This window comes from Epinephelus moara, chromosome 14 (genome assembly GCF_006386435.1).
Source record: "Epinephelus moara isolate mb chromosome 14, YSFRI_EMoa_1.0, whole genome shotgun sequence".
Lineage (NCBI taxonomy): Eukaryota > Metazoa > Chordata > Actinopteri > Perciformes > Serranidae > Epinephelus > Epinephelus moara.
Genome location: NC_065519.1, coordinates 4,753,937 through 4,772,283, shown reverse-complemented (window position 1 = coordinate 4,772,283; position 18,347 = coordinate 4,753,937). Strand labels below are relative to the sequence as shown.

Genomic DNA, 18,347 nt, shown 5'->3' with positions numbered 1-18,347 from the left:
TAAGTGAGTACACCCCACAGTGAACATGTCCAAATTGTGCCTAAAGTGTCAATATTTTGTGTGCCAACCATTATTATCTAGCACTGCCTTAACCATTTTGGGCATGGAATTCACCAGAGCTCACAGGTTGCTTCAGGAATCAGGATGCCCCACAGGTGCACAGGTGAGTTTAGGGCTGGATACATACTTGGCCAGTCCATCACCTTCACCTTCAGCTTCTTCAGCAAGGCAGATGTCATCTACTAGGTGTGTTTTGGGTCATTATCATGTTGGAAAACTTGATAATGAAAACTTGCAGCCCAGTTTCTGAAGAGGGGCAATCATGCTCCGCTTGGAATTCATGTTTCCCTAAATGAACCGAGCTCCCCAGAGCCAGCAGCACTCATGCAGCCCCAAACCATGATGCTGCCACCACTATACTTGACTGTAGGCAAGGGACAGTTGTCTTGGTGCTCTTCACCAAGGTGCCACACATGCTGAAAGAACACCAAGACAACTGTCCCTTGCCCATAGTCAAGTATAGTGGTGGCAGCATCATGGTTTGGGGCTGCATGAGTGTTGCTGCCACCACTGTACTTGACTGTGGGCAAGGGAAATGAGTGCTGCCGGCTCTGGGGAGCTCGGTTCATTTAGGGAAACATGAATTCCAAGCAGAGCATGATCGCTCCTCTTCAGAAACTGAGCTGCAATGCAGTTCTCCAACATGATAATGACCCAAAACACATCTAGTAGATGACAACTGCCTTGCTGAGGAAGCTGAAGGTGAAGGTGATGGACTGGCCAAGTATGTATCCAGCCCTACACTCAGCTGTGCACCTGTGGGGCATCCTCAAGCTGAAGGTGGAGGAGCACAAGGTGTCTTCACATCCATCTGCTCCATGATGTCATCATGGAGGAGTGGGAGAGGATTCCTGAAGCAACCTGTGAGCTCTGGTGAATTCCATGCCCAAAAGGGTTAAGGCAGTGCTAGATAATAATGGTTGGCACACAAAATATTGACACTTTAGGCACAATTTGGACATGTTCACTGTGGGGTGTACTCACTTATGTTGCCAGCTGTTTAGATGTTGATGGCTGTGTTTTGAGTAATTTTCAGAGGAAGGTAAATCTATGCTACTATACAAGCTGTACACTGACTACTTTAAGTTATATCAAAGTGTCATTTCTATAGTGTTGTCCCATGACAAGATATAATGAAATATTTGCAAAAATGGGAGGGGTGTACTCACTTATGTGAGATACTGTATTCGTATTTGTGATCTCAACAGCTAACTAATGTTAGCTGAGGCGGGTAGTCGAACAACCTGGTTTTATACATTCAAAGAACTTCTAATGAACTGCTTGGCAACCAGACCAGGCCTCTATTTGAGACAGGCCTTTATCTGTCAAAATGCGTAGCTACACTGGGCTAGTAAAAGAGACTGGGGGTTAAAGTGGGACTAGGCTTTTAATTGAAGTTTAACGGTACAATACGAATGTTTACAAACACCCTGCAATTTCTTTAAAATATGTACATACATGGTGATAAGCTGTGTTAAAAATAATTAAAGAATTATAGCACACACACACACACACACACACACACATATACAAAAATAAATTAATAGGAACACAAACAGCAACAATAATAAAATTAAAAAAATTAAAAGGAAAAAGACGGAAAAAAAATTACGTTTGAAGTACAACAGACACGTTACATTTACTTTGTATACACCAAGTTTAAAAGGGTTTTATTGCAGAGCGTGTTACGTCCGACACACAAGATAAACCCTGGCCACTCAGATGTCTTGTTAATGGGCTCATTGACAGTTGTAGTGACGGTGAGGAGGTAAAACAAACACATAGTCTCTGTGTTTTTTAGTGCTGGCAGTCAGACTGTGTAACACTGAGAGTGTGATGGAGGAGCTGATGAGGCAGACATCAGGTCAGATTCATTTCTCTGTTAATCCTTTTATTGATCAGGTAAAATATAAAATCTATGAAGATGTAATAACTGGTTTATGACAGACTGTAATGTAGCTGTAAACAGATTTAATGAAGTTATGGCACATATCATCATTAATAAACACTTAAACTAGGGATGCACAATGATATCGGCATGTCATCGGTATCGTCCAACATGCTTTTTCTTATTTTGTAAAATGAATGAATATTACATAAACTGAAAAGTATTGTATTTCATGTCTCCATCTGCTGGTGGGCCATCACGATAAGAGTATGTACTGTATGTATAGAATGATGTTAATTCAACAACGGAATAGACTTGATGATCAGATTAGGTGAGGAAAAAAAAGTGGATATATTGATACCAGTTATCGGTCAAATGAGTTGTCACATCGGATATCGGCAAAAAAATCTAACATCATGCATCCCTAAGTTAAACATGTCTTTATATCTGCTCACAGCTTCATTATAGTGTGTTATAAACCATGCATGTTTATTTTCCTGTGACCATGTGGGGAACATAGTTCTGATTAAAGAATTTTAAATCTCAGTTTAGAGGAAAGCTTTTGATTTAAGTGCTGAACTACACCAATCAGACAAATGTTACATCATTAAATACCATCACATGTTAATACAAATTACACGAGTTACAAATAAACACTGAGCGTGTTTAAAAGATTGAATGTTAAACAAACTTTTAACCCTTCATTTCCCAGCATTCTCCAACAGTTCATCTGAAGTGTCTGAGCTGGAGGAGCTGAGCAGGAACACACAAGGTGAACTGATCAATCAATAATCAATCAGTAATCAGTGGAGCGTTCAGTATGTCATTGTTGGAATGATGTTGTGTTTTGGTGAATACAAATCTGATGTCATGTCCACAGAGGCTCTAGCGCCCAAAAATACAGACTTACAGAAAATTAATCAGTGATTGAATAATCATTTTTATGTGTGTGTTTCAGCTCTGCAGAGTCAACTAAACTCTCTGGAGGAGAAACTGAACTCATCTGCTGAGAGAAACGAGCTCCGCTTCATACGAGGTCATTCATTTATTTATTCATTCATTCATTGTAATTGTTGGTATATAGTTAATATAACTTTGTCAACTGAAATCAGACTCAGATCTGATTTGAGATCAGATTTCTTTATTGTCATTGTACAAACATACAATGAAATTCAGGTGTACTCAAGGACCAGATTCATATATAAAAAAGGAAAAAATAGTAATAAAATTATAATACAAATAAATAAATACCTCCATTCCACTCACATTCTACACAATTTGTAAACTAAGCCCAAAAAGTAAGGAAATTTGTGTTTGGTAGATTATTTCTTTGTTGTAACAATGCTTCTTGGCAATAAATCTTATGCTGGAAAGCCTGTTTATTTTCCTTTTAAATGGTGCCACATTTATTAGGAACATGCATTTGTGGGATGAGCAGCAGAGTTGAGTATGTGGGTTGTGCCCATGAAAAATTTGCCAAATCTTCCTTAAAATGGTGTTGTGTTCCCTAAAATGTTGTTGTGTTCCCAAAAAATGATTTGTGTTCCCCAAAATGTTTTAACATTTCTTGAAAGTTGTTACATTTTATAAAATGTTATGTTATGTTCCCTAAAATAAGTTTCCGATGATGTTTTTGTGTTTCCTAAAATGTTGTATTTTCTAAAATTTCTGTTCCATTTTAAATTCTATTTTTCTAAATAAATCACTTGTTAATTTTTATTTTCTGAACTGATTAATTTCAGATCAGGTATCAGAGATCAGCAGCAGACTGAACAGCAGCGAACTTCACCTGGAGGAGCTGAAGAGAAAATCTGCAGGTGGGTCACATGACACCTTGGTCACATGATCATTGAAGTCAGTGAAGTAGATAATTATTTTGCATGTTTTTCATGTTTTCAGATCAGACAGGGGGACTGAAGTCTGTAGAGAGACGACTGGAGGAGCTGAAGACACAAGACACAAAAAAATGTATTTATAATTATTATCATATGATATATAAAAAACGCATGATGTACTCCAAGCGTCTGTTAGATATTCATCAGCTCAGATATTATCTTATGTGACTCAGTGTTTAGTCAATTTGTCTCGATTAATTCTCTGTTATTATGAAACATGATTTCAGTTCAGTCAGCAGATGTTTCGGCTCTGACTGACAGACTGAGTGTGGGTGAACATCGACTGGATGAGCTGAAAACACAATCCACAGGTGAACAAATCAAACACACCCCTGTCAGTTAATACAGAAACTCAGTTACATTCATTTATGCCACTTTGTTAACATACAGAAATTAAAAGTCTTTAATGTTGTAGCTACATGATTAAAAGTCGATAAGAATACAGTAACATGAACTTTGAGTGCTTGTCTTTTACTTTACCCAAGCAACAAGGAGATAGGCCAAAGTAGGTAGGCCATTCTTCAGATCGGTGATGTCACTTCCTGTACTTTCTCCATTCAGTTCAGGCTGATACAGTGAAGCAGCTGCAGGTCAGACTTGACTCTGCTGAGAGTCAAATACAGCAGCTACAGACTGACAGGAAAGGTAACTGAAGTACACACTGAAGTAAACAGAGAGGCTCAAAGAAAATGTTTTACTGCAGTTTATTTTTATGTTTCAGATCAAAACGACAAACTAAAGACGCTGCAGAGAAAACTGAACACGACTGAGAGTCTGCTGGACAAAATGAACGCAGGTACTACATCCATCTGTTCATCCACCAGTCAGTTCATCAGTCTAGAAGTCATGAAGGAATCACACATTACTATCAAACGTGAAAAAGACAATAATGATAATCAGACTGAACTCTTCAAAGAACTTTCTGATTCATATCTTACGGTTTTCTCTTTAGAGTTGGAGGTCAGACTGAGTGTCAATGAGACACAGCTGGAAGATCTGAAGACAGAAAATACAGGTGTCAGTGAAGGATTAACACTAACAGGATTGATATTAATGTACCATTAAATACAAATAAATTAACTTACCATGAAATCATCATTAAGTGATAAAGAATTTGGAGCATAACATTTTTTAGCTAATAAAAGGAAAGAGAAACATTTAGTGATTTTTCAAACAGAAACTTTTGAGGATCCAAAATGGTTCCCAGAGGAACTCCTTTATAAACATGAATGAACCCTTAACTGGTTTCTCTTTAGAATTGGCGGTCAGGCTGGGTGTCAGTGAAAAACAGCTCGAAGATCTAAGGACAGAAAACACGGGTAACACTCTGAACATTTAAAACTAACTGTAAATTAAGAATTAACTAACCCTGAAATTATTATCAAGCACTGAATAGTTTGGTGTTGAGTCAAAGTTTTTAGCTAAAAAGAAAAAGAGAAACATTTAGTGATTTTTCAAATATAAATTGTGGAAGACCCAGCATGGTTCCCTGAGGAACTCCTTTACAATCCCAAATGAACCCTGAACTGTTTTCTCTTTAGAGTTTGAGGTCAGACTGAGTGTCAGTGAGAAACAGCTGGAGGATCTGAAGACAGAAAACACAGGTAACACTCTAAATATTTAAAACTGTTTGTATTAAAATGTACACTGAACAAAATGACAAAAAGTGAAAAGTAAACTTTTTTCCTAGTTCAAACAGTGCATGTCGTGATTCTTCAAACTGAAAATGTGGCGGTTTCAGCAAGGTTTCTTTAGGAACTCCTTTATCACTCTGATGGTTCTTGTGGGAACCTTTATGATCAAACTGTAATCACACTCAGTGGCCACTTTATTGTGTACACCTGTAGAATTTCATTCAGTCCAGTTTAACAGCACCACTAAGTATGTATAGTTGAATTAACAACTCTTGGAATGTTGTAACAAAAATGAACATAAATAAACATAAATAAACATGAATGAACCCTGAATTGTTTCCACTTTAGAGTTAGAGGTCAAACTGAGTGTCGATGAGAAACAGCTGGAAGATCTGCAGAGAGAAAACACAGGTAAATGATAGAAACTGGTGTAAAAAGATTTGGATATTGTTAAATTGTTTGACTTAAAGAGACACATGTAGAGATTCTTCTGACTGTAACTAATATGGCTATTTTTAGAAAACTATTGAATTGAATTACTGACCAACAGGTGTCTCTGCCCACTTCCTTTACTTCTGCTTTATGTTGTTACATGTGCAACTACAGTGCACTGTGAAACAAAGAAACGTCCCCAGTTGTATGTTTGTAGTTTATTTTGTGTTTTCAGCTCATTCTGTTCAGCTTTCCCTGATGGAGTCCAGACTGACAGCCAGTCACAACAACAGTACAGGTACAGTTATATTTATATTAACATTTATTAGTATGTATCTGATCTGGACTTTACTGAAGAATTAAAATCCAGACTCAGTAAATTTATAAATAAATAAAAATGTTTTTTGATCAGCTCTGGAGGTCGGCCTAAAATCCACTGAGACACAGCTAAAACAACTGGAGAATCACAGTGCAGGTAACACAATCAATTCTTAGTTATCACCTTTAATTAATCATTAATTGAACCTTTAAGTTAAACAAAAATGGTTACCTGTTCAGCTCTGGAGGTCAGACTGAGCGTCAGTGAGAAACAACTGGAAGATCTGAAGACAGACAACACAGGTAACACTCTGAACATTTAAAACTAACTGTACGTTGATACTAATGTGTTATTATATATAAATTAATTAACCATGAAATTAATATAATGTGTAAATGTGTTAAATAGTATAAGAAAGACATTCAGGGATTTTTTCAGACTGAAACTGAGGAGGATCCAACATGGTTCCCTGAGGAACTCCTTTACAGATACATTAACCCTGAACTGTTTTGTCTTTAGAGTTGGAGGCCAGACTTAATGTCAGTGAGAAACAGCTGAAAGATCTGAAGACAGAAAACACAGGTAACACTCTGAACTAACTTAATACTAATGTATTATATAAATAAATGAATTAACTAACCATGAAATAATTATAAAGTGCTAACTAGTTGTGTGTAGATTAACAGGTTTTAGCTAAAAAGAAAAACATTTAGTGATTTTCTTTAGACTAAAACTGGAGGATCCAATATGGTTCCCTGAGGCACTCCTTTATGAACATAAATGAATCCTGAACTGTTTTCTTTTTAGAGTTGGAGGTCAGACTGAGTGTCAGTGAGAAACAACTGGAAGATCTGAAGACAGAAAACACAGGTAACACTCTGAATATTTAAAACTAGATGGTGGGTATTAAATCTTATCTGAATAAAAAGAAAGTGAAAAGTAAACTTGTTTTAGTCAGACATTACTTGTAGGGATTCTTCAAACAAAAACTGTGAAGGATCCACGAAGGTTCCCTGAGGAACTCCTTTGTCATTTTGATGGTTCTTGTAGGAACGTTTATGATAGATCTGTACATTACACTTTGTGGCAACTTTATAGGGTACATCTTTATAGTTTAGTTCAACACCATCAGTAACTATGATCCCAAAAGTAAATGTATACAAATCTTGGGAAGTTTTAACCATAACTGAACATTATAAACTTTGTAAAGGTAGAATATGTGACAGAGCTGATGTATTGGATTAACATGAATTGTACAGATGTACCCAACAAAATAGACACTAAGTGTACATCTGAAATTGTATAAAGTGACAGACAGTTTGGAACAGAGTTGAAGCCTTTAGCTCAATAATGAAAAAAAAAAAACCCATTTGCAAACAGAAACCTTTAGTAATTTTTCAGACTAAAACTGTGGAGGATCCAACATGGTTCCCTGGGGAACTCCTTTATAAACATGAATGAACCCTGAGCTGGTTTCTCTTTAGAGCTGGAGGTCAGACTGAGTGTCAGTGAGAAACAGCTGGGAAATCTGAACACAGAAAACACAGGTAAATGATAGAAATGCCTCCAGGGGGCACTGTGACACACAGAAAAGACTAAAAGTTCAGAAGTTGTTTGTTTCTGATTTAGTTTGTGTTTTTAGTTCAGTCTGCTCAACTTTCCTTGATGAAGTCCAGACTGACAGACAGTCACAACAACACTACAGGTACAGTTATGTTTATGTTAATGTTTTTATTAATATGTATGTATCTAATCTGGACTTAACTAAAGACGTTCAATCCAGACACAGTAAATTTGTGAATAAATAAAAATGTTTTTTGATCAGCTTTGGAGGTCAGACTGAGATCCACCGAGACACAGCTGCAACAGCTGGAGAATCACAGTGCAGGTAACATCATCATCACCTTTGTGATGTCATTAATTAAACCTTTGAAATCAAATGTGAACGATTTCCTGTTCAGCCCTGGAGGTCAGACTGGGCGACAGTGAGAAACAACTGGAAGATCTGAAGGCAGAAGACACAGGTAAATGATAGAAATGCCTCCAGGGGGCACTGTGACACACAGAAAAGTCCAAAAGGTCAGAAGTTGTTTGTTTCTGATTTATTTTGTGTTTTCAGTTCAGTCTGCTCAACTTTCCTTGATGAAGTCCAGACTGGCAGACAGTCACAACAACACTACAGGTACAGTTATGTTTATGTTAATGTTTGTATTAATATGTATGTATCTAATCTAGATTTAACTAAAGATGTTCAATCCAGACACAGTAAATTTATGAATAAATAAAAATGTTTTTTGATCAGCTTTGGAGGTCAGACTGAGATCCACCGAGACACAGCTGCAACAGCTGGAGAATCACAGTGCAGGTAACATCATCATCTTTTCATCATTATTATTATTTGTGATATCATTAATTAAACCTTTGAAATCAAATGTAAACGATTTCCTGTTCAGCTCTGGAGGTCAGACTGGGCGACAGTGAGAATCAACTGGAATATCTGAAGACAGAAGACACAGGTAAAACTCTGAACTTGAAAAACTAACTGAAGATTAATACTAATGTATTATTATACATAAATAAATTCATATAAGGTGACAAAGGGTTTGGAGTTGAGTCAAAGTTTACAACTGAAAAGAAAAAAAGAAACATTCAGTAAATTTTCAAACTGAAACACTGGGGGATCCAGTAAGGTTCCCTGAGGAACTCCGTCATTACCCTAATGGTCCTTGTAGGAACCTTTATGACATTTTCATTGATAGAAATTATATACTTTATCTGTTTCTATTACAGATCATTAAACTTTCTTTTTTATATTTTACAGTAGATTTCTTTTTTTTTTTCTCATTTATTGTGTTTTCAGCTCAATCTGTCCAACTTTCCTTGATGCAATCCGGATTGACAGACAGCCACAACAACACTGCAGGTAGGGTAACATTTATGTTAATTTTTTTAATCAACAATCATCTTTCTGATCTGGAGACTTTAAATCCAGACTAACTAACTATATAAATGAATATAATCTGATTGTTGATTAGCTTTGGAGGTCAGACTAAGATCCACTGAGACACAGCTGGAGAATCACAGTGCAGGTAGCATCATCATCTTTTCATCATTATCTTTATGAGATAATAAATTTAACCTTTAAAATTTAACGTGAACAATTTCCTGTTCAGCTCTGGAGGTCAGACTGAGCGACAGTGAGAAACAACTGGAAGATCTGAAGACAGAAAACACAGGTAACACTCAAACATTTGAAACTAACTGTAAATTAATACTTATGTATTATTATATATAAATGAATTAGCTACCCATGAAATTGTTATAAAGTGATAACGAGTTGGGAGTAAAGTCAAAGCTTTTTAACTCAAAGAAAAAACACGTAGAGCATCCTCAGACTGAAACTGTTTAGGATCCAACATTGTTCCCTGAGGAACTCCTTTATAAACATGAATGAACCCTGATAGTTCATGTAGAACCGAAATATATGAGGATTCTACACAGACCCTGCTGATCCTCTGAGACAAGTAATAAATGGAAATAAAAACATTTAAATAGTATTTACATTATTTAAGTAAATACAATAAATATTATTATAACATTTTATAGAAACATGTGTTTGTGTTGATTCTGTGTTTTCAGTTCAGTCTGTCCAGCTGTCCTTAATGAAGTCCAGACTGAAAGACAGCCACAACAACACTACAGGTAGAGTTCTATTTTTTTAGATTTGTCTGTTTGATCTGGACTTTACTGAGGAGTTGAATCTTAGTAAAACTCCAAATAAAAACTGTTATGTTGATCAGCTCTGGAGGTCAGACTGAGATCCACTGAGACACAGCTGGAACAGCTGGAGGATCACACTGCAGGTAACATCACCAACTCTTCAATGTAAGTTTGTGTTTTATTAAATAACCGTCTTGCTTTGTTGAGCTTCAGTTGACTGATTTACCTGCTTACTTCTTCTCATGTTTGGTAATTATTTAATTATAAAACCATCAACTCCCTGATGTTTTTAACGCCTAACAAGGTCCCAGTCAGGTTCTCCCAATATGACAGTTTGAGGGTTTAAAATTAAATCTCACATTTGACAGGAATCCAGTGTCATGAAGTCAGCACTCTTGTGATAAGAGAACACTGGGAAGTCTAAAGCTCCATTCTGACTTGTTAGACTTACTCATATCACAGTCTGTAATAGGCATAATCATTCAGCTAGCAAGTAAAGAAAGAGCTAAAGTACTTATAAAAGTACCAATTAATTCATAGGCAGGTAGTACAGATTGTTTCTCTCCGATTATAAATGATGATTTTGATGTTTACGGCGAGCCTTCACCCTCAGACTGCTTTAATAAAAATTACAGAGGACCCGAGGAGGTTCCCTGAGGAACACCATAAATGATTTTGATGGAGATGTTTGAGACCCCCCTCTCCTTAAAGTAACTGTTTCTGTTTGGATTTAAGAGAAACGTTTGATGATCAGCAGGTTATTAAAGTAAAATGTATTTAATAAACGGTTAAAAACTGATTTCAGTCCATGCAGCCAAGCTGTCAGCTGTCAGTCTGAGACTGGATGTCACTGAGGGACAGGTGGACAGATTGAGGACAGAAAACACAGGTGACCTCAGTTACATCATGTAAATAAATCAGCTGTTTGTTTTTTCAGATGTTTTAGTTTAAAATGTGATGTTTTCTGTTTCAGACAGACTGACAGCAGCTGAGAGAAACACTGAAGGTAACGTCATGTCTTTATTTTAATATTTATATATATATATATATATATATACATACATACATATAACAGGTAACATATTTTATATATATGAAACACATGAGATGTGTTTCCTGTCAGAGTTGCAGGTCCAGCTGAGAGTCACTGAGGCTGCAGTGAATGAGCTGAAGACACAGAACAAAGGTAAACTCTCTAATGTAGAGACTTATTGATTAATTGATCAGCTGACTGATAAAGTAGCTGTAATGAACACTGCAGTTTCCAGGGCATGCCAGTGGGACTTTAAAGCAATAGTGTTATTAATATATGATTGTTTTACACTTATATTCAATTATTTTTTGTATGCTGTTTCTATTATTATATGTTTTTCTTTTAAATGTAAAGTTCATAATTTAGGCAGGTGAAAGTTTCCTCTTGACAGCTGGTTACTGTACCTAATTATAGCAGCGATTTCTTTTTAAAAACAACTAATGTGGATCTTAAACAGAAGTGTAACAAACTGTCCAAATCAAAATGTAAATTGATTTGATTTTGACTTATTTATTTCGAACATTAAAAAAAAAATATATATATATTGTAGAAGAAAAGTTCTACAAAACAGAGACAAGCAATAAATCATGAACAGACTTACAAAGAGAAACATAAATTACGGTTCATGTCCGAAAAGGAGTAGGAAGAAGCAACTTGTCTAGCCTCACCCATTATCCCAAACTATAAACTATTACATAAACACACGCTCCTCACCATGAATCAACCACACATTTACACCACTACACATCTTTACACCTGATAACCAACATTACCCGGTGTATAAAAAGAAATCTGAAAATCAGTATTGGGAATACTGACTACAGTCGCACCCTGAGTGTGCTTTAACTTCCCTCTACTCATTTCTGTACCTTGTGAAGACACTGTCTTTGTACCTGTTTTTAAACTCTCTGATATCTTTACTTTGTTTGATTTCTTCAACCTGTGCGTTCCACAAAATCACCCCACAAACTGATATACTACACATCCTTTTCAGAGTGGTGCGAAAACAATGTTGTTTCAAATTTAACTACTTCTTAAGTTGTAAAAAAAACAGGTAATTAGTGTGTTCCCGATATCTAACATTGTGTAAAATTCGTGTGGCTCTTTTTTGCAGTATGGATAATGGCTGTAGGGTGGTTTTGTAGTTGTTTCCTCAAACCTCAACATAATAATTTAAATTTGGCAATATCAGAGAACAGTACAGAGTATATAATGCTTTGTAGTCCAATATGTGTCTGGCTTTGCCCAAAACTGTAACACTCCTTGTCAACTTTGTTCTTACATATGCTATGTGGTTTCAGCCAGATTCTGTGGTCTTTAATCACACCAAGAAATTTGTTTTCGTATACTCCTGCAATAATAACATCGTCTGTCTTAATAAATACTTGAGTATTTATTTTTCAATTTATAAACAGCATTAGTTTGGCTTTGCTCAGATTTAATGATGATTTGTTTGAGTCAAACCACATCTTTAATTTATTCAATTCTGATGTGACCACCTGCAGAAGCTGTTGTAAATTGTCACCAGAACAGAAAATATCTGTACAAATATCTGTACATCCACATAACACAAATTTCAATATTTCTGATAAGTCTGAAATATTCTTTTCTTTTTTTTTTAAATGTCAAAAATGAAATATACGTTCTTAGTAATAACATTATTCGTATCTGGAGTGAGGGGACGAATGTGTGGTTGAACCTGTTCATCAGAGATGTTCCGAGGACCAGTGATCAGGACTGAGGTCAGAGGTCAACTGTATAAAGTCACATGACTGCGAACCTGTTACTTAAGTGTTTCCTTTCTGCAGCTCTGCTGACACAAATCAACTCCAGACTGGAAGCTGCTGAGAACCTTGACTCAGGTGAGTCCATGATCTGACGAACAGGTTAAATCGGATGTTGAATAGGTACTGACATTTTGTTCATGTGACTGTGTGTCAGCGCTGCAGTTCAGACTGAATGCCACTGAAAACCAGCTGAAGAGACAAATCGAAGGTAAGAAAAAATTACCAGCATTTTATATTATTATTATTGTTATCATTATATAGATAATTTGTCTATTTTTTTAGGAATTTCTGTAAAATAGCTGCTAATATTAATTATGACAGCCATTTTTTATTTTTAGAAACTTTAATCTAAAACAAGTCATTGATTAACAAAACAATCAGTATTTAATTTTATGATCGGTCAGTTGTTTAGTCATATTTAAAGAGAAACTGTCTTTCCTCTGTTCATCCTGCAGATATACAGATCAAACTGAGAGTCAGAGACGATTTGATCCACGAGCTGCAGAGTAACTTTACAGGTCAGAATTTATTACTTATTACTACGTATAAATTTATATTATCAGTGAACACATTATGAAAAATACATAGAACTCAGATATAAAAAATGTAATTATTATTGATGAGATGTTTGCTTGTTATATTATAATCTGTTATATAAATTTGTTTCAGCTCACAGCTTTGATCTATCGACTTTGAGAACTCAAACTAAAGGTGAAGATTCATAAACAGAAGAGCAACCCAACTTCAACATTTTAACTGTTTAACACCAAACAGCTAAACATTACTTTGGTTTGTTTTCTTGTTTTCAGATCTAGAGAGACAACTGAGTGATGCTGACCGCCTGATGATGAAGTTACAGACTGAAAGTTCAGGTGATTTACTTTCATCATTTATTATCAGGTGTTCCACATTTTAACAAACAGAAATTCTTCATGTTGGTGGGATTAAGATTATCTGTAATTCTAGTTTGAAATGTGTTTTAGAGTTCATTATTTTCATACAGATTAGAATGAGCGAGAAATATTGGGCTATGCCAAGCTAACGTATGAAATTGATGTTATTAGCACTTTTTTGTAATTTCAAGTATATTATTTGTTTCTAAATGTATTTACAAGCAGTCTGATAAAGAACCATAAGCCTATTACCTTTTTAATCTAAGATATTAGCTCAGATATTAGCATGCTACTGTTAGCTTTGTCAGTTAGCCTCACAATATACCTGCAGTTAGTGGCTGTAAATATGTAGTAAATACTTTCTGTGTAACACCTACTTTGTGTTTAATTCAGTGATCAAACTAAACTTAGTAAACATGAACGTTAAAATTAGTATAAGTTTAAGAACCCAATAAGCTGTTAGTGTCTGATTTATTTTATGTTTTCAGTTCAGTCCGTTCAACTTTCCTCGATGGAGTCCAGACTGACAGACAGCCACAACAACACTACAGGTACAGTAATACTTACTTTATTATTTAATTAACACAAGTGTTAAATTAGTCATTAATGATTAAGATATTTGTCATTAATGATTAAGATATTTACTGTTTCCTCTGTAGAGTTGGAGGTCAGACTAAGTGTCAGTGAGAAACAGCTGGAAGATCTGAAGACAGAAAACACAGGTAACACTTTTAGGGTTTAAACTGAATTAATCTAAAATATATACAAAGAAGGTAGCTAACCATGAAATTATTATAATGTGATAAAGAGTCAAGAGCAGAGTCAAAATTTTTAGCTCAGAGGAAAAATATATCGAGCATCCTCAGACTGTAACTGTGGAGGATCCAACATTGGTCACAGAACCTGTTGAGCCTTTGACCTGAGAAATGATCCACCATTATTGAGTTTTTTTACAATTTTAATTACATTATCAAACTAATTACAATGCTTAATATTATTGTTACAGTTTCATTGAGAACTTTTGTTTGTGCTGATTTTATGTTTTCAGTTCAGTCTGTTCAACTTTCCTTGATGGAGTCCAGACTGACAGACAGTCACAACAACACTACAGGTAGAGTTATATTTATATTACACTTTTATTAATATGTATGTTTTTGGTCTGGACTTTACTGGGGAGTTTAAATACAGACTTAATATATAAATTAATAAAACCTGATTGTTGATCAGCTCTGGAGGTCAGACTGAGATCCACTGAGACATGGCTGGAACAACTGAAGGGTCACAGTGCAGGTAACACCATCAACTCTTCAATATTACATTAAATTATTAATTAATTAAACCATGAATCCTGAACTGTTTTCTCTTTAGAGTTGGAGGTCAGACTGAGTGTCAGTGAGAAACAGCTGGAGGATCTGAAGACAGAAAAAACAGGTAACAATTTGAGTTCAAATGGAATTGTATATGGAGAAATAAGCAACCATGAAATTGTCATAATGTGATAGAGTCTGAAGCAGAGTCAAAGTTTTTAGCTCAGAGAAAAAACATGTAGAGAATCTTCAGACTGAAACTGTGGAGGATCCTTGATTGTTCCCTGAGGAACTCCTTTATAAACATGAGTGAATCCTGATGGTTCTTGTTGAACCCAAGAACATGAGTGTACTTCACAAAATCTGCTGAACCTTTGACTAAAGTAGTGAACCATCATGATTGAGTTTTACAATAGTAATTACTTTATTAAACTAATTAAAGTGCATAATATTACTGTAACATTTTCATAGAGAACTTTTGTTCGTGTTTTCAGTTCACTCTGTCCAAATTACCTTGATGGAGTCCAGACTGACAGACAGTCACAACAACAGTACAGGTACAGTTATATCGCTATTAATACTTTTATTAATATGTATGTTTTTGATCTGGACTTAATTGACGATTTTAAATCCGTTAATATTTAAGTAAATAAAATCTGACTGTTGATCAGCTCTGGAGGTCAGACAGAGATCCACTGAGACACAGCTGGAACAACTGGAGAATCACAGTGCAGGTAACATTATTAACTGTTCAATGTTACTTTTATTATTTACTATTGATTAATTAAACCATGAACCCTGAACTTTCCTCTTTAGAGTTGGAGGGCAGACTGAGTGTCAGTGAGAAACAGCTGGAAGATCTGAAGACAGAAAGCACAGGTAACACTCAGGACTCTAGCTGCATTTTTCTTGTAAGTTTTAAAAAGTTTTTGTCTTCACTTTGTTTTCTGATTTTTAGTTTTGAGCTTCAGAATTAATGAAACTGCGGATCGTCTGCAGCAACTCAAAAACACAGACTCAGGTTTGGACTCAGCTTTTTTTTTTTTTTACAACTAAAGAAATAATCATGTATTTGTCTTAACCAGAATAATTAAAGTAATAAAAGTATATAACAGTAAGTTTAGAGAAATTAAAAATGAGGAGTGAAACTATGAAACAGTTTGAGCATGATGCATTTCAGAAAATAGAAACAGTATAGATAGATTTTAAAAAAAAAAAAATAGAAATAAGATGATTCACAAATACAAAATGGTACGGCTGTGTGTGTATATGAATATTTGTTTGTGACTTTAGGAGAGGGGTCAGCAACCTTTAATATCAAAAGAGCCATTTTGGACTAATTTAAAAAAAAAATCATTATCATTACGAATAGTTCTAAATGAGCGTTCATTTTTATGTTTTACCACAAAGTTGTTACTCTCCAGTAGGCCACTTATGATTATTTGGTACTCAAGCGTTGCAGTGTTGTCTATGAAAGCAAACAAATCTGTCCAAGCACTATTACATTCTTTAATCTGAGACTTCTTCTTTTTTGGATTTGTAATCAATTCCCAGCCTAGCTAGGTAAATTCAAAACTAGCCCTGCTATTGTTCACCAAAATTTAGGAAAAAGCTCCAGGATGTTGCTGTATGATGCACAATTAAGTTAAAGGAATGTTAAAAATATTTTTTTATTGAGTGTATAGGCTACACATTTTTACAACTGGAAAATGTTTCCCTTTGGCCTACAACAATGTTGTACAAAATTAAAATGTTAAAAATAGTTGTTATTCATTTACATATAATTTTTAATCAAAGCCACATAGAGCCACAGGAGAAGGGCTAAAGAGCTGCACGCAACTCCAGAACATCAGGTTGCCTACCCTTGCATTAGGATATATAGAATATATTGTGTTTTGCTTGTTCCTTTCATTTTAAATAAATAAATAAATCTAAAGTGAACAGTACAAAACTCTTAATGTAAAAAGGGTGGGTGCAATGAGCTGAGGCTTTGGCCTACACCTTTACGGTCAGATTAACTTGCTTTGGTTTGTTGCTGCTTCAGAAATTAATGATTCACTATTGTTATTATTTTTATCACTGTTATTACTATTTCTATTTTTTTTTGTTTATATTTGGTTTAAGTTGGAAAATGACCAAGATAAATTACTAAAACAAGCAGTACATTCATTATATGCATGTATGGCAGGTGGATGAATCATAATAATGAAATGAAACAAATTTAGAGTGACCAAATTGTTGAAGCTTCTAAATTATTATGTCACTGAATCATTTTTTGTTCCCAAATATCTTCATTTTAATAGCCCCCGGTAATTAATAGATTAATTTAGTGCATTAAAGTAAAGAAAATCATAACATTCTGTGAAACTTTTAATTATTAACAGAAAATTAGGGAAAAATGTTAGTTAAATATTTAAAATTCCTTTAGGATGTAAAATATTTGACTCTTAATATATAAAAAAAGATTATTATAACTGTAACTGTCGTTATGAAGTGTGTTTTTATTACATTAAAACATTGAAGTGAAACTTTTTTCTTGCAGATGACCTGAAGGTGGCGTTCTCAGCTGGTCTGACTGATTCAGGATCAGTCGGACCGTTCAATGAGGAGAGGACCCTTATCTTCTCCAAAACCATCACCAACATCGGCCAAGCCTACAACCAGACTGCAGGTAAACTACGATCCTGACACAACGCTCAGGTTTACTGTCATGTTTAAAGTTAAAAATGATAATGAATAAAACTATCCTCCTGTTTTTCTGATTAACAAATTAATCATTATTAACTCAAGGTTTTTTAGTTATTGATTCTGTGATGCCCTCAAACGCAGCAGCAGTTAGTTTGTATAATGACATGATGAATTTTGGTGGAGAATTCTTCGTGTTCTGTATTAACATAACCCTGATCTATGTCTGTCAGGCGTGTTCATAGCTCCTGTCAGAGGACTTTACTTCTTCAGCTTCACGGCTGCAGATTACCTGAAGGGTTACATGGGAGTCTACCTGTACAGGAACAACCAGCCAATCCTCTTCAACCTGGACCTGAACGACCACGGCGGCTATGCCTCTACGTCCAACGGCGTGGCTCTGCAGCTGGAGCAGGGTGACAAGGTCCGCCTCAGTCTTCCGGCCAGCTACCGGCTCTATGACGACTCCCGAAACTTCAGCGTGTTCTCGGGCTTCCTGCTGTTCCCCCTCTGACAGGACAGACCCAGGATCAGGGTACGAGGAGACGTCCTCTCAGCAAACTATCCTTTAAGGTATCAGGCTGGAAACTAGAGACTGGACTTTTGTTTTGGTAGGGTGAGAGACTTCCTCTTGTTACAACCAGGATGGACTGACGATGTCACAGTAAAATAATGTTTACACTTATTAAGCTAA

The 18,347-nt window shown here is 35.5% G+C and overlaps 1 protein-coding gene across 1 annotated transcript; it reads left to right on the top strand.

Moving 5' to 3' along the window:
• The first annotated feature begins 1,896 nt into the window (after positions 1 to 1,896).
• Positions 1,897 to 18,276, top strand: LOC126401129 (myosin heavy chain, striated muscle-like). The gene is made up of 46 exons (XM_050062232.1): positions 1,897 to 1,924; positions 2,661 to 2,720; positions 2,907 to 2,984; positions 3,691 to 3,765; positions 4,405 to 4,488; positions 4,565 to 4,639; positions 4,796 to 4,858; positions 5,100 to 5,162; positions 5,385 to 5,447; positions 5,826 to 5,888; positions 6,145 to 6,207; positions 6,322 to 6,384; positions 6,468 to 6,530; positions 6,748 to 6,810; positions 7,036 to 7,098; positions 7,713 to 7,775; positions 7,871 to 7,933; positions 8,054 to 8,116; positions 8,190 to 8,252; positions 8,348 to 8,410; positions 8,531 to 8,593; positions 8,682 to 8,744; positions 9,089 to 9,151; positions 9,264 to 9,317; positions 9,402 to 9,464; positions 9,868 to 9,930; positions 10,029 to 10,091; positions 10,754 to 10,837; positions 10,922 to 10,954; positions 11,072 to 11,134; positions 12,790 to 12,843; positions 12,923 to 12,976; positions 13,224 to 13,286; positions 13,438 to 13,479; positions 13,578 to 13,640; positions 14,150 to 14,212; positions 14,321 to 14,383; positions 14,710 to 14,772; positions 14,889 to 14,951; positions 15,030 to 15,092; positions 15,463 to 15,525; positions 15,640 to 15,702; positions 15,785 to 15,847; positions 15,927 to 15,989; positions 17,511 to 17,639; positions 17,887 to 18,276. The coding sequence occupies exons 1-46, from the start codon at positions 1,897 to 1,899 to the stop codon at positions 18,165 to 18,167; spliced, it is 3,147 nt and encodes a 1,048-aa protein (XP_049918189.1). The 3' UTR covers positions 18,168 to 18,276.
• Positions 18,277 to 18,347: the final 71 nt, after the last annotated feature.

What these genes read in the sequence shown, in the direction of transcription:
- LOC126401129 (XM_050062232.1), top strand. Translation starts at nt 1,897, where the DNA reads ATGGAGGAGCTGATGAGGCAGACATCAG. An exon ending in TCTGAAGACAGAAAATACAG is followed by an intron (nt 4,859 to 5,099) that starts GTGTCAGTGAAG and finishes GTTTCTCTTTAG; the next exon opens with AATTGGCGGTCAGGCTGGGT. An exon ending in TCTGAAGACAGAAAACACAG is followed by an intron (nt 6,811 to 7,035) that starts GTAACACTCTGA and finishes TTTTCTTTTTAG; the next exon opens with AGTTGGAGGTCAGACTGAGT.